The 14,748-nt window shown below is 39.6% G+C and overlaps 1 protein-coding gene across 1 annotated transcript in view; it reads left to right on the top strand.

The window, feature by feature from the left end:
* Nucleotides 1-1,721: 1,721 nt before the first annotated feature.
* Nucleotides 1,722-14,748, top strand: part of pcdh15b (protocadherin-related 15b) — a 107,862-nt gene continuing 94,835 nt past the window's right edge. Inside the window, exons 1-2 of the mRNA XM_079476216.1 lie at nt 1,722-1,857; nt 11,243-11,357. Of these exons, the coding sequence (XP_079332342.1) occupies nt 11,267-11,357 (91 nt within the window). The 5' untranslated portion in view covers nt 1,722-1,857; nt 11,243-11,266. The remainder of the gene's footprint in view (nt 1,858-11,242; nt 11,358-14,748) is intronic.

Here is a 14,748-nt window from a genome sequence, read left to right as displayed (position 1 = left end):
AGATTGTGGGACTGCTGAACATCTGCTCTCAATTATAAGACTCCTAAACAAACTACATCAACATGACTCCGATAGGCCTACACCAGTACACATACACTCTGCTTTCAGAGCAAAACTACAAGAGCTGGCATTCATAACAGATTACTAACAGTATATAATGTGACAAAATTATATTAAAAACATGATATTAAGTGAAAAACTGTATGGCGGGGGGATTTTAAGCTTGGGGATTGGAAATATTGTGAAAAGTGACCATTAAATATTAGAATTGAGCTCGACTGAAAGTTTGCATGAACAAGGCATAAAGTATCTTTGTCTTCTGGTTAACAGTGTCCATTATTGTGACGGGTTGCATAAAGGGGGAACCGTACTCGGGTCCCTGGCATTGAAAGTGTGAGGTATTACTCACTGAGCTGGACCCCAGGTCTAAAAATGAACACTTTACTCTTTAGACACAGAGGTTCAAAACAAAACTTGGCAAGCCGTGCTTCCAATAAACAGAGTAACATAAAAGTAGACTTGAGGGTCCAAAACATCAACATAAGAACACTTAACGTCAAAACTGCTCAACAGCAAGAAATAAGGCATAAACATCTCAAGACTGAACACAAAGGCAGAGAACAAACAAACTTATAAAGAGTCAAACACAGGTGTATACAATTTGGTGATGAGGCAATGTTGACCTCTAAAGGCCTGGAGCAACCAGAGTCCATAATGTGGGTGCCATCACCTATTCTGAAGGCGCCTGGCAGGAGGTTCAAGGAGAGCGACCCCTGCAGGCCAGGGTGAAGAAATAGTCTTCAAAGAACAGACACAATTATCACGAGGGGCCTCGACTATATCAGAAAAAATGATCATTACATGATGATTAAAGTTCACAATCCTTCCCAATAAGAAACAGAGTTGGAGATTAACCTCAAATTAGTATCATTTGAGCATTTTCAATGTGTATATTTATGTTAATTTTTAGTTGTTTTAGTGTCAATACTGTTTTCATGTTGACTTTAAGCATTTATTCCAGTCCTTTGATTTATTTCATGGGCTGTCAACATCTTTTAGGCCGCCCTCATACATATTATCGAGTTCTCTTTCTGTTTGAGTAGCCTGTTTGATGGCCTCTTGGTGGATGGTTTTCTTAATACAGGGGCTGAAAAGGATTTAATGTAATCCCACTGAGTGAACAGATGGACTGATAGCATTCTCTGGTCTAATACGCACCTGACTTTAACCCAGGGGCTATATTTATACCCCCCTGCAGCCCCTCCTAAAGCCTCTCGCTCAACAGTTGGAGCATCTCTAGACATCATCAGTTTTCACTCATCAGGTCTTCAACACAGAGGTACACGTCTTCAGTGCAAGAGTCTGTCCGTGCCTTTTGCGCATCCGCTAAATCCAGCGCAGATATGCCCGTGACCACGGCACGGCACGCGCATTGTTAGCTATTTAAATCAATTGGCCTTATAAACACAAACGTGCACTATTGAGGGGAACAGAGCAGAGCGCAAGTGTGCATCGCAGGGAACTTCTGCTGCGTGGGAATGTTGAAGTGAAGGCAGAGGGCAGCAGAGTCTCTCTCTCTCTCTCTCTCTCTCTCTCTCTCTCTCTCTCTCTCTCTCTCTCTCTCTCTCTCTCTCTCTCTCTCTCTCTCTCTCTCTCTCTCTCTCTCTCTCTCTCTCACACACACACACACACACACACCGGCATCTGAGGAGGATTTTCGTGGATTTACAAGTGACGCGGTGAAACGCGCGTCTCTTCATCGTGCGCACCTGTGTCGCGCGTTAAGGAAAGTTCGTGGGAATTTGCGCGCAGAGCGACTAAATGTTTTGGATATTATTGCTATGGTCGGATGATCAGGTGAGGGCTTATTTTCTCTTTGGGTGGGCTGCACGCGGGTTCGGCTCGTGTGTGATGTGAATTTTATGAGTTTGAGAGATAAATCCTCCGTAGACCCCGCGGTTCCGTTCGTGGAGAACCGGTGGCATGCCAGCAAACGCGTCAGGCAGATTTATTGGTGGTTCTGAAATGAGTCCTGCCACAGTTTCAGCCCGACGCGAGGATGTTTGTGAGGATTACAGTGGGTTCATCCTATTACATTCCCCGCAATCTGTTGCCTCGAGAGTTGAATGCGTTTGGGTGAACGTGACAGACGCGGATCAGATCACTTGTCATTCACACTCACTCATAGCAGGTGAGATTATAGACATGAAAGTTTGTCTGTGTTGCCTTTAGCTGTTGAATCAGCCCTTACAGAGATGCACAATGGTAATCCTGTAGTAACTGTACATTTACTATCAGCCTAAACCTCACGCGGGATTTCCTCCCCTTCCCAACTTAACTATGATTTAACTATAGCAACCGTAGACCTTTGCTTTCATTTGTATTAATACCTAACCTGAAAAATGCTTGTTTACTATAATTAAACTATGGCGCACTTTCCTCAAGGATCAAACGCTGGAGCTTGCCGAACATTTCCACAATTTTACAATCTTAACACCAGAGACATGTTTTACTGTAGTAACTGTGTTTATTATCATGGTGAATGTGTTGTGCCGACTGATGAAATAGTTCATGTGAGAAGTGCTTGCTTGCATTTATTTATCTTTAGAATAAGAATAATCATGTTGTCAGCTTGATTCTGTCACTTAAGAACCATGAACTTTTGAAACCAACAAGTATATCCACTTATCTTTAGGTTTGTTTTGTTTCACAGCACTTAACCATCATTCACGCATTTTCGATTGTCAAGAACGTTCATGGTCTTTCTTGAGTCATTTATATTTTCTAGAAAACAGAATGTTGGTGTGGAGCGCCTTTCTCATTCATTATTGAGTCCAGCACATGTGTTAGGCTATTTGTGATGGGTCTCCAGGCAGCAGGTGAGCGGGTCTATCACCATGACGATGTGTTAACCCTTATAAATATTGACAGACACGTGCGGGTGGTTTTTTTAAGGCCAGGTAGAACGCTGGCTTTTAACTGATGCGTCACAGGTCTCTTGTCATATGATTCCAGGGAAAATCAACATGAATGCTATTGACCAAATAAAAGTATTTCTTTAGAGGGGCTTTTACAAAGGTAGACGTCGCAGGTTGTGTGTCCGGTCAATCTCTCCGGGGTTTTGGCACAAATTTGTGGTTATTTTATGATTGCCAAAGTGGCTCAAAGTCAAGCATGCATATGATTTCAGTGATGTCCTGCATGTCTGTGATGGTTTTCGTGAGCTGGTTGCTTTGCGTGGGTTGATCCATGACTGCGCTGCCCATCATTGTTTCACCGTCTCTTACTGTATCATTAAAGACAATGGCTAATAGGATTTGTCCTGCTCTCACGCAACCATAATGCTCATTTGGCTGGAGAGCCCTCATCACACCGTCATGACGGAGGGCTTGCGGGTGGTCACGGGAAAGACACGTCACGTGACACATCTGATTTGTGCAGTCTGTGCTTTCAATCCGGGGTTGGCAGAGCCTGGGAGGGACAGAGTGTGAGGGGTGTGAAAGAGTTTTGACCCTGTGATGGAGGTCGCCGTCTATGACACAACCCTCTGTGGCTTTGCTTCTAGTCTAAACTCTGTCAAGGCTTAAAGAACCGCCGGCCTGGTCTCTCCCACAGACTAAATACACTTCAGCCTGTGGGCCTGTTCAGTGGTAGGTTACCTGTCGTATTACAGAATGATTTATAGCTGCCCAAGTCCACATCATTCTCTATACTTGTGAGGGAACAGTTTAATATAGAACTGATCCCTTTCCATGTTTTCCACGTTCTGCAGGCTCTTATTTCTGCATTTTTATCATGTTGTTTTGCATATAGCTGCAGTTCTTTAAAGCGCTACATACGTGAGTCCTTCACTGGGTTCAAAGTCTTTTTAAACCGTAGGATCGGGAACAGACAGATGAGGTGTAATTTACTGATAATTTGTCTTCTGGTGCATCTTTTTGTATCTATGTTGTCCACTATATTACTGTTTTATATAAATCTAGGGAGCATGATAAATAAATGATCTAAAAAATTTTCCAATGTGCGCTGCATGCTGTGTTTATTCACAGTATAACTGTACCTGTTTATGTCTCTTACTGGCAACTGATTTCTTTACTTTCACTATTTCATATGTGACCCTGAACCACAAAACCAGTCATAGCAGTCTATTCTTCCATTGATGAATTTTTTGTTTGGATAGGACAATATTTGGCTGAGATACAACAATTTGATACTGAGGATTCTGAGGGTGCAAAGAAAATAAAAATGAAAAGTTGTCCATCAGAGGTGCTGTATCAGGCCGTTGCTAAGAAGCAGGTTTGTTTTAATGCTCTCTATTGACTTACTGCTGTAGTTGACTTCACATTTTACAAGCTTTACATATAGATACCACTTGAGTGGGTAATTCCCAAAGAGCCAGTTAAGTTTGTAGGTGCGTGTCCGGCTATTTTGGTATTTGTATTTCTGCATCCTCTTACAAAAATAAAGTTTTGATATTTTTATGGTAGGAAATTTACAAAATATCTTCATTAAAAAAAATGGACTATCTGTGATTGTTTGTTATACTAAGCCCATCGCTGTTCACAGTACATAAAGAATTCATCACTTGAAATTACTGGTACATCTGAAGGGTTTGGATTTTCTCAAATAAGTTGTCAACTTTACCTAAATTTCTTTTGTTCATACAACTACATTTTTAATTGAAGAAAGAAACTCCCGAAAAGTTGAACTATTTACATCTCGATGCGGCACCGACGTGATCTTTACTTAATATTCTAATAATTTTTGGCATTGAAGAAAGATTTATCATTTTGACCCATACAATTTATGGTTGGCTATTGCTACAAATATACAGTTTTTTGTGGTCCAGGGACACATATTACTTTTAAGGTTATGTCTTTATTTATTTATTCTATACAGCTGCATTGATGCTATTCCAATTGTAAAAAGGGCTATTAAAATACAATTTAAAATTAAAAGTAAGATACTTGACATTTTACTATAATTTTTGCTGTGTAGTTATGAATATTACATAATATAACAACGTGTTTTCACTTAAATCATATATTTGCACCATTGGAATTTACAGTATGGAGTATTTGATATGTGAAATCTATACATAGACGTAAATGTGCAATAAAATATTGTACCGTGGACTTTTTACAGAGGTATTATCGTACAGTGAGATATTGTTACATCCCAAGTATGGATCGACAATAAACTACATCTACTCTGGTGACTCTGTATGGAAAGGTGTCATCTCTCAGTTGATTGGATGTTGGATTTGTGGGGTGTGGTCTGTTCCTTGTATGACTTCAATAGATTTAAATATGTATCCAATGAGGTCATACGTATGTATTGCTATTATTATACTTTTATAGTGTTTTATCATTGTTCATGGTCTTTAACCAGTTTAAGGATGTCAATTCAGGATTTCAGGTTTGAAGACATTTTATTGTTGTTTTCTCAGGTGACATTTCCATACATGCACATTAATAAAGCCACCATGATTTTGTTTATCCCCACAGTTGTGGTGGAAATAAAGCGTGTGTCTTTCTCTCTGTGTGCTGTTACATCTATATCACAGATATAATGAATGACTTTGATGGATTTGTCTGTTTTACAGGAGTCTTCGATGAGTTTTTTAAGCTAATAAGGTCTTCGCTCGATGATCAATAACTGTAGATAAGAAAGAAACAGCAGTCATTGAAAGCTTCCATTAGTTTGAGAAGATGGGTTTTACAGAAATGTTTGTATTGCTGGTGGATCAGTCATGTTTTATTTGTATGAATGACCTTTATGTAGTGCTCTCATGAAAGATTAAAGATATAAGACATTTTCATGATTTTCCCATTTCATTTTTAGTTATTTAATAATAACATGCTGAGGTGAAACATCTGAGGAAATATATGATGAAACTTTCTGGAAAATGACAAGCATAATGCACTGTTATGTTAATTACAGAATGATGAAAACTGATTGCAAAATTCTGTTGTGGCCAACTCAGATAATACATTCATCATTATTTACCGCAGCAAGTAGGGTTTTTGAATCTGTGCTGCTTCACAGACACTGTGTTTTTAAATGAAGGAAAATATAATAAATATAATTGTATAATAACATACAACTATGTGAATAAACTATCAATTCTTTATTTTTTCGGTCTTCTTAAATTGAAGTATTATTTTTTAATAAAGTCACATTTTTTTAAATCATAATTTTACCAGCACATTTACTAACTAAGTAAATAATATACTCAGTCGTCGGATAATAAAACAAATTCAAGGTGGATGGTGTGGTAAAATGTGCGTTTGTTAACTTGTTCAAGTTAGCCAGACTTTTATTTTGACGGGGCGCCGCAAAGTTTGTTTGACAGAAGCTTTTCTCGGATTAAATCGTAAAAGACTGATGCATACTGAGTGTGTATGTTAAATTATGCCAATGGCTGAACCATCGCTTTAAACTTGCGTAACGTTTCATTGGCCGTTAATTCCACGGTATGTTCATTTCCGTGTGGTGAAATAATAAATCACCAGCGTTCCATCACGTTGCGTTTCTCCTCTGCCTCATTATGTTGGGACCGTTGTTTTCCTGAAACACACAGCGTTGTAATGGATTAGCTGTGTTGACAGGTTCAGTGTGGCCCATTACCTTACTGATCCCTGTCAGACGTCCAGCCCCCTCGCTTCAGCTCCAGAGTCTGACTGATTGGAGCATTACCCACAATTCTCCAGTAATAGTGCTTTCAGTCTGCCAGTGCCCGGTGTGCTGCCACGGATTGGAAACTTTGGGAAAATAAGTTCTCAGAATAGGATGTTGACCTCTTGGCACAGCTGAGTTCTGGTTATTGCGGTTGGCTTTAGTTAGCTGTTGTTTTTCTAACAGAAGTTTTAGGAATGTATACTTCAGAGAGCTTTAGAAACAACATGATCTTTCTTCGAGTGCTAATATGGGTGTAAGGTCTCCTTCAAGCACCTGCTTATGAACTCAGAAGACATCATTTCATCATGCTGTGCGTGACGGAAATCAATATCACTCTTGTTGAGTTCACCTGATTTTATATTGGCTAATATGTCAAATAACTTACAAACTTATGCAAATATTGTGTCACACTTGCCAATGACATAACAATAAAGGACAATTAAGATTTTTTATTCAATGCATTGTGTAATGTACTTTTATCAGACATTCTCAACCCAACTTAATAAAATACATTAAAGAAACCCTGCGAGGAAACAATAAAATAAAGTTATCAAGCGGTTATGTCATTATACTGTGATTCTGTTCAGAACGATTCAACTAGTTTATCTTTCCACTTTTGTTTATGTTCATTTTCGCTTCTTTGCCGAAGGAGATAAAGTAGTTACGAAACGCTAGAGCAGTTTGTCCGCTCAGGGCTACTGTACAAACAACATTCCATGTAAGGGGACCCGCAGCATATAGAGATAGAAGAAGCTCATTTTAAAGTAATAAAAACATAACGCTTCATTATGTAAGATCTTTATACACATCTGAACACAAAGTTATGTGTATTATATTGCATTTCTGTCAATAGATCCTCCAAAAATACTGCACACTGGTCTTTTACTAAAGACATCAGTTACTTTATCTACATATCTATGTTCTAAAATGAAAGATTAAGAGACCAGTTCAAAGTTTCTATTTGCATTTATTTGCAGAAAATGAGAGAAACTGGAGGTGAAAATAACAGAAACGACGCTGTGTATTTTTTCAGACCTCAAATACTGCAAAGAAAACAAGTTCATATTCACTGTTAAACGATACAACCAAGGGTTTAACTTTGGTTTGAGAAGTGGGGTGGACACAAAATAGGGGAAAATGTTTTTGATTTGAACCTGCATTTACATAAGATTAGACACTATGGTGATACAAAATCTATGAAATAAAGGATTTTCTGCATGAAGTGAGCGAAGTGCGGATGGAGGGTAGCAAGTGATTTTCTTCATAGGGATTTCACAATCACAAACTCATAATACCAATGTCTTGCATCGTTTTTGATTGTTTAAAGTCACATGCAATCAAACAGGAAAGGTATTTTACACAGTGTTGCAGTGATTATTATAAATGATTTATCCGCGCGCACCGTTATTATTATTTTATTCATTTGCACTTGTAATCTTTAATCAAAAACCTAAAGGTCCTCTCCGCCTCTCAACAACAACTCTTCAGCACATGACGTCAGCAACAAAAAAGAGGCGGGACTATACTAACTGTCCAATGGCCAGGCATTTTAAGCCCTCACCTCCAGGCCCAACTTACAACAAACCAATCAAAAAGGGAAGGGCAAAATAAAGCCCCGCCCCACATTTTTATCAAATCTCAGAAGCCGTTTCACTCGGATACGGTAAATTAAATCGCAACTTCCGTTTCATGGTGACTTAAATTGACCACACTGTGTTTTTATTGTGTATTATAAGTTGATGTTTATGAAGGGGGATAATGCGAGTATTGACTGAGAAACGGAAGAAAAAATGACTCTGCGGTCGGGAGGAGTCGAGTCGGATGACTTTCTAATATGCTTAAGAGGTTTAACGTACCTAAACAAATAAACTTTTCATAAACTTTTCAACCTTTAATTTGGATACGTGGTTGTTGTTTTGGTACGCTAAGCGGTTTCCTTTTAATGGATTTTGAAACGTTAAGCGCGATATCAGTTTAATAAGGTCTGTTTGTCATAGTGAAGGTGAATTCCTATGAAGAAAATCACTAGCTGCCGTCCATGTGATTGAAAACAACCTTTCAGTGAGCTATTTTTAAAGTTTGCAGGTGACACTCGCATCGACACAGGCAGACTCCGCGGTCCTACTTCTCCGTGGAGCGGGACTTAGAAAAGTGGAGGGGACATGCCCCCCTGATCCCCAGTGGAAATGACGCCCCTGAATACAACAGTCATATTTGCACATGTCTTTAGGAGAAGTTTAAAGAAAGTTTGAACACCTGGATTTTTCTGGCAGTTTTGTCCAACCGGATCTCCTCGATCTGCATATAAATAACATGAGTTTACGCCGTCTGATTGCGTGCAATACTGCGTATGATACCCCAATCCTTCAGTTGCTTTCAGTCGTTTGCCAGGTGTCATATCGAAATGCATTTCTAAAATGGAATGATTTTATAAATATGTATTATTTGTACTTTACACGAGTCAATGCGTTTGATCTCCGACAATAAAGAAACATAAAGCAGGTCACGTGCAGTCGCTCAACACACAGAGCTTGCGTGGCATTACCTGTCCGCTGGTTTTTAGCTTTGCCTGTTATATTTATAAGTTTTAGCCTTTATTATGACGGCCTTACGTGATCACCCTCTGATAACAGCTAGCATAACAGTATAGATAACGGTAGTGAAGAGTGAGGCGAGGGCACCAGATATTTCAGCGTTTATTTCTGCCTATTTGTTTTGTTCGTCTGAAAATTTTGGTGCATCACTAGTTATGTATGCGCAGATTGATGAGACCGGGTTGGTCTTGACATGAGGCGAGTAAATATAAATAAATGATGACAACATTTTCTGTGAGTCACAGGCGACACATTATACTGAATGTCTCCTCACAAGACACACAGCAGGTGTAAACAAGGTCAAAGTGAAGAAAAAGCACATCCCCATCAGTCAGAATCCAGTTCATTAAAGCCGATTCGCACTGAATGTTTCATTAACATCTGAACGTCAGAGTTTTCCTGCAGATAATCACAGCATCCGCGTGGAGCGTACAGACTCATCTCCTGAAGCTACACAAGCATTAGTTCAGATCTCCGTTTGAGAAATTGTGGCGCAGGGAAACATTTTGACAATCAGACAGGTGTTGTGTTGTTTCAGCCCATTAGCTTACCGAAGGTGCACAGCTTCATTGTGAGGCTTCACACAGAAACACTCAATTTCATCTCATTTCCAGAAACCCCAAGTATGTTTGGAAGGAAGCGCATCGCGGCCCTCGACATATCTGCCAATCCGTGGTCTTCCCAGAGCGTAACTCTTTCATTGATTGTCCCGAGAAAGACCTTTGTTTTGAGGAACACGGGGGAGAGATATTCTTCCGTCCCGACAACAGAGAGGATGAAATTACATCCGCGTCTCTAAAGAGTCTTTGGAAGAACAAAGGGCCGTTGGTAATGATAGTCAGCGCATGTGGGTTGAGATGATTGACTCGGACGTTTTGATGTCGTACAAGTGCAGTGGTCTGAAATTGGAGTTCCCAAAGCTTGTCTCTGAAATGAAACTTTTCATCAGTATGTTTGGATTCGCTGATGTGATTTGATATCTGGATTGTGACGAGTTGTATTTTTGCAGCTTGTGTGTTTTCAGATAGCCTCTGTAGTTTTTGCAAAGCAACGTCCTGATAACCAGAACCAATCCGTCAAGATTGAATTATAGATTCGGTCGTTTTGTAGTTCTAGCGAGTGTTGTCACACTGTCGGTTATGTGTTTGGAAAGACACTTATTTTCTATTCATGCTGTATATCTGTGTCAGTGACTTTTTCTGTATCTCTGATTCTTGAATACAAGGATAAAACGGGCAACAGAACAAACACAAATATGGGTTTAGGTAACAAGGAATTCTTCGTCGCAGATGTACGGTTCGACTTTTTTCTCAGATGTTTCTCCAATAAAAAGAAAAATAGTTGTTAAGATGTAAAATTAATGTAGATGTTGTTGTTTTAGGTCACTATCTGTGTTGACGCTACACAAACTCACACGAGTGTGTAAAGTGGTGTTCCCTCTTGACACGATCACTCATCATATTAACAAAGCGACCTTATCTCTCCCTTGCATCCCAAACCTGTGGGAACATGTCGCTCTCTTGCCTCTTTTCCGGGACGGAGTTTGTTGACCCTCGGACATGTTGCAAACTTCAAAGGCACACACTTTGCAGTGGGTTGTTAAATCTCTCAGCCGGTGAACGTTATCTGTGTCTCTGCTCACTTCAAAGGAAAAGGTTACATGTGCAGCGAACGCTTCTTACACAGAACCTCGTCCCCAAAGCCAAACCTTTCTGTTATTTATATGATGTAAAGTGACTGGGAAATTGACTCGGTCTGTTTCGACACCCGAATCCATTTAAAATGTTTCTTAGGATTGCTTTTTACACAACAGACCGTCCAAAAAATCCCAAAGAGATGGAAATCAAAGTGAGCTCCGTTATAATGGAAATGCGCCGTATTTAAACGTTTTGTCTTGTGCGTTGTGTTGTGTCTGTCGTCATGTTGCTCACGCTGGTTCTGTCTAATCTGCATCCGTTTGGTTGCAGGTGAGCATGCTGTAACGCTTGAAGATGCGCGGGAGGTCGTGGCTCTTTAAATGGTTGGGAATAGGCATCGGCGTTCTTCTGCTCACCGCTGCCAGCTGTTCTCAGGATTCAGAAGGTACGTTTATGCTTCAACTGTTCACGACTGCTATGAATGTACGGATATCTTCATGCTGTGGAGGGACGTTCCAAAGTCCGTTCTGATCTTTGTGCCCCATGGTGGCGTGCAAATTCATATTATTATTGATTATGTAAATATCCTATTTAAGAAAGAAAGAAAGTTGTTGTTGTTGTTTGTATGACACCTTAAGATGTTGTCTGTTTTGATGGTAGTCTTCACTGTAGCGTTCTGTACTGTATGCATTAGTAGGAAACGTTCTGCAGACTCTATAATATCAGTAAGATAGATGTTCATTTCATGCAGATCGTGATGGGAAGAAACTTGCACAGCTCTTAATTCAGCTCTCGTTCTATCGGCCGTGATGCACGTCACACTGGAAACCAGTTACGTTTCATTTCCCTCTGGTTGAATCCATGTCTAGTTTCTGAACGTTTATTGATGCAGTCTCCATCTCATCTCATTGGATAGTTTTGGAAAACGAGAACCAAACATTTCTTTATTTTCCCTTTTTGTCTTTTGTTAATTGTATTTATTTGACTTATTCCTTAAAGCTTTTCCCATAACCTAACATGGAAAAAAGGGGTATTGTAGATATATGTCATACCTTGAATTTTCCACTAAGATAAAAGTGTAAAGATGAGTCATGACTTGCACTTTTACTATCATTTTCGGTTCTTTACAAATTTTCCATTTGCCAAATGTTTATTTTCAATATTGATATTCAACAGGTTTAAACCAATGTTACTCTTAAACTGAAAAAAATACAGTCTTACTAAGCATTCGAAGATGTTTTGTTTGCTTGTTTTAATGAAACATTTCTTTTTTTATAAAACAAGAATAAAAATCTTAGGTCACTTTTATTGTCAAGAAAATGTATCCTGGTTTAAGAAGTTATCAGAAAACAAGACCAAAATGCTTATTTCTGTATATTATTTCATTTATTCCATTGTTGGGTCAAATATACACATTTTCTGAGCTTTCTTTGACATGAATAGATTTGTCTCTTTTTGACCCAATGTGGGTAGGAATGAATCATAACTTCTCTTGGTTGGTTATTTGCCTCTAGAGAGTTTCCAGATGAGATGTAGTTGAATCTCCAGATCGGTCTAGTCCGTTTAAATGGTTTTGCAGTATTTCATTATTTGGCTCCTTTAGTTCAAGGTGAGATCTAGAGACATTGATCTATGTGAAACTGAGCTTCATTTAAAAAACCACTGAGATTCATGGAGTTTTGGTGACATCTCAGCGTGGAGATCGTTCTCGTGATTCATGCGAGTGACGCTGTTATTCTCTCAGCGGTGTTTCCTATGATAGCCGGCTTGATTTACACATGCTGTCTGTGTTGTTTTAGCCGCCGCTTCATTGAAAGAATTATGCAGATCGGGTCACGGCGTTAGCACTTAAGAAGGTAAACGGTACAGTTCCTCCTCTGCTGTTGGGCATGCAGAAGGTCCACGTCTGTGATCTGATGAACAACATTATTGCATCACTGCAGTCCAGACATTACACTTTTACACGCTGGGCTATAACACTTCTTCATCGTTTGAGAAATTACAAATTGAAAATGTACCAAAGCATGTTTGCTATCAGTTTTCATTAAGGTTCCTTGTGTTTACATGAACGAACAATTACTGCATTTATTTTAATATGAACCTTATTTATACATAGTTTTCTTTTTGAAAAGTTGTAATGCACAATGCATGTTAACCCACAATAAACAATCGTATTTTGTGAATTAATATTACTGAATGAAACAGTTCAGAACCGCCTGATTTCACAGGAATTCATTATTATTTTACGTTGGGGCCAGTTCATATCCATTCAATAAAAAATATGATTATTATTATTATATTAAAAAAAGCATCATTTAGGCTTCACTCCCAAACCATCACTGCTGCAGAAGCAGATCGTCACCTTGTTTTGTTTTGCCATGAGATTGTGTTGTATTCTTGTTCATAAAGGCTGACAAATATTGAAAAGAGGTTTGTTTATAACACTGTGGTGATGCTTGGATGGCAGGTGCTTGTTGAATAAGAATAGATCGAGCCATACTGACGCAGTCATCTAGTGTATTTTTCTCTCACGCTGACGTCTTTTGGCTGCTGAGGTTCTGTGTGCACTAAGTGAATGAGATTTGATTCTATTAGATTACGTATGTTCTCTGGAGGATTTATACGCTTGCTGACTTGAAATTAACTGCTGACACGGGTTTCCCGTATTTCGGTGTGTAGGATACCATTAATGTACCAGACTAAAGTTGACAGCAGAGTCGAATACGCTCCATTCTCACTTGAACCGTGACCGCAGGTTCAGGAGTCCAGTAACCCGAACGGTTGCTCTCTCTCACCATCTGTTCAGAGACACGACTCAGGTCAGAAGCGCAATGTCCACTGAATGCTAACTAAGGGAATGATTTCCGAGAAATAAAATCTCTTTTTCATCAGACCGCACGATTGCGCAGCTCTGACGTGCTTTATCTCCGAACAGTCATTAGAATTGCATCAATGTTTCCCTTTCGGGACCTCACATGGTGTGAGTCAACGCACTTATATTTTCTGGTCAGTAGCGGTTCATCATAACAAAATTGAGTCGTCGGTTTTGATGATGAGAAAATAATTCCGTGGAAAAGGGGTCAGTCTTTATATAGAGACGTTGCATGTAAATGTGCCTGATGGTTTAAAGCGTCGGGCCGCACCATGAACTTTAAAAGCAGCCAATTATTTCGTGCCCGCCATCATCTCCCCGCAAAAGTCCTCTCTGTCAACCTGCGTGCAGTGAAATCCAAAACAATTTCAAATAAAATCGAAGTGCTCTAAAACAAAGGCGCCTTTACGTGCGCATTCTGCCGACTTCCATATTTGACATCGACACAAGGACAGATTGATGTATAGGAGACATGAAAACGGGCAGATCAGCAGACAGTGCTGAATGGCTCCCCGAGGAGACATCCATCCCACTCAGGAGGTAGAAGTTGAGATCTTTGACCTCAGTTGTGATGGATGTGCCGCTGGAGATGCGGCGGCGTGCTGCAGATCCTGCGTTCCTCTGTCCTTCTAATGCAGCCACACATAGAAACCCACACAGTTCTGTCATCCTACAACTGATGGGTACATTTTTGGATTTGGGTACATTCGACCGATTTTGTGTATTGGAGGTGTTCAGAAATTCATTTAAACTGTGCTAGTGAGGATCAAGTTTGGGCTCAAATTGGTCACTTCTGTGAACTGGCTACAGCTGTTTGCATGAACCGTATTATAATGTTGTGAAAATCATTTTATACCCAAAATCCCATTTCATGAGTTTAATAGGTTGTCTTGGTGATGATGACAGAATAAACACACTCGACAGAAGCAATTATTACCCGAAACATCCCTCAGGAAAATAAACC

The sequence above is a fragment of the Barbatula barbatula genome (assembly GCF_947034865.1).
Source record: "Barbatula barbatula genome assembly, chromosome: 16".
Taxonomy (NCBI): domain Eukaryota; kingdom Metazoa; phylum Chordata; class Actinopteri; order Cypriniformes; family Nemacheilidae; genus Barbatula; species Barbatula barbatula.
The sequence above is the reverse complement of the archived record's forward strand: the minus strand, read 5'-3'. Positions and strand labels throughout refer to the sequence as shown.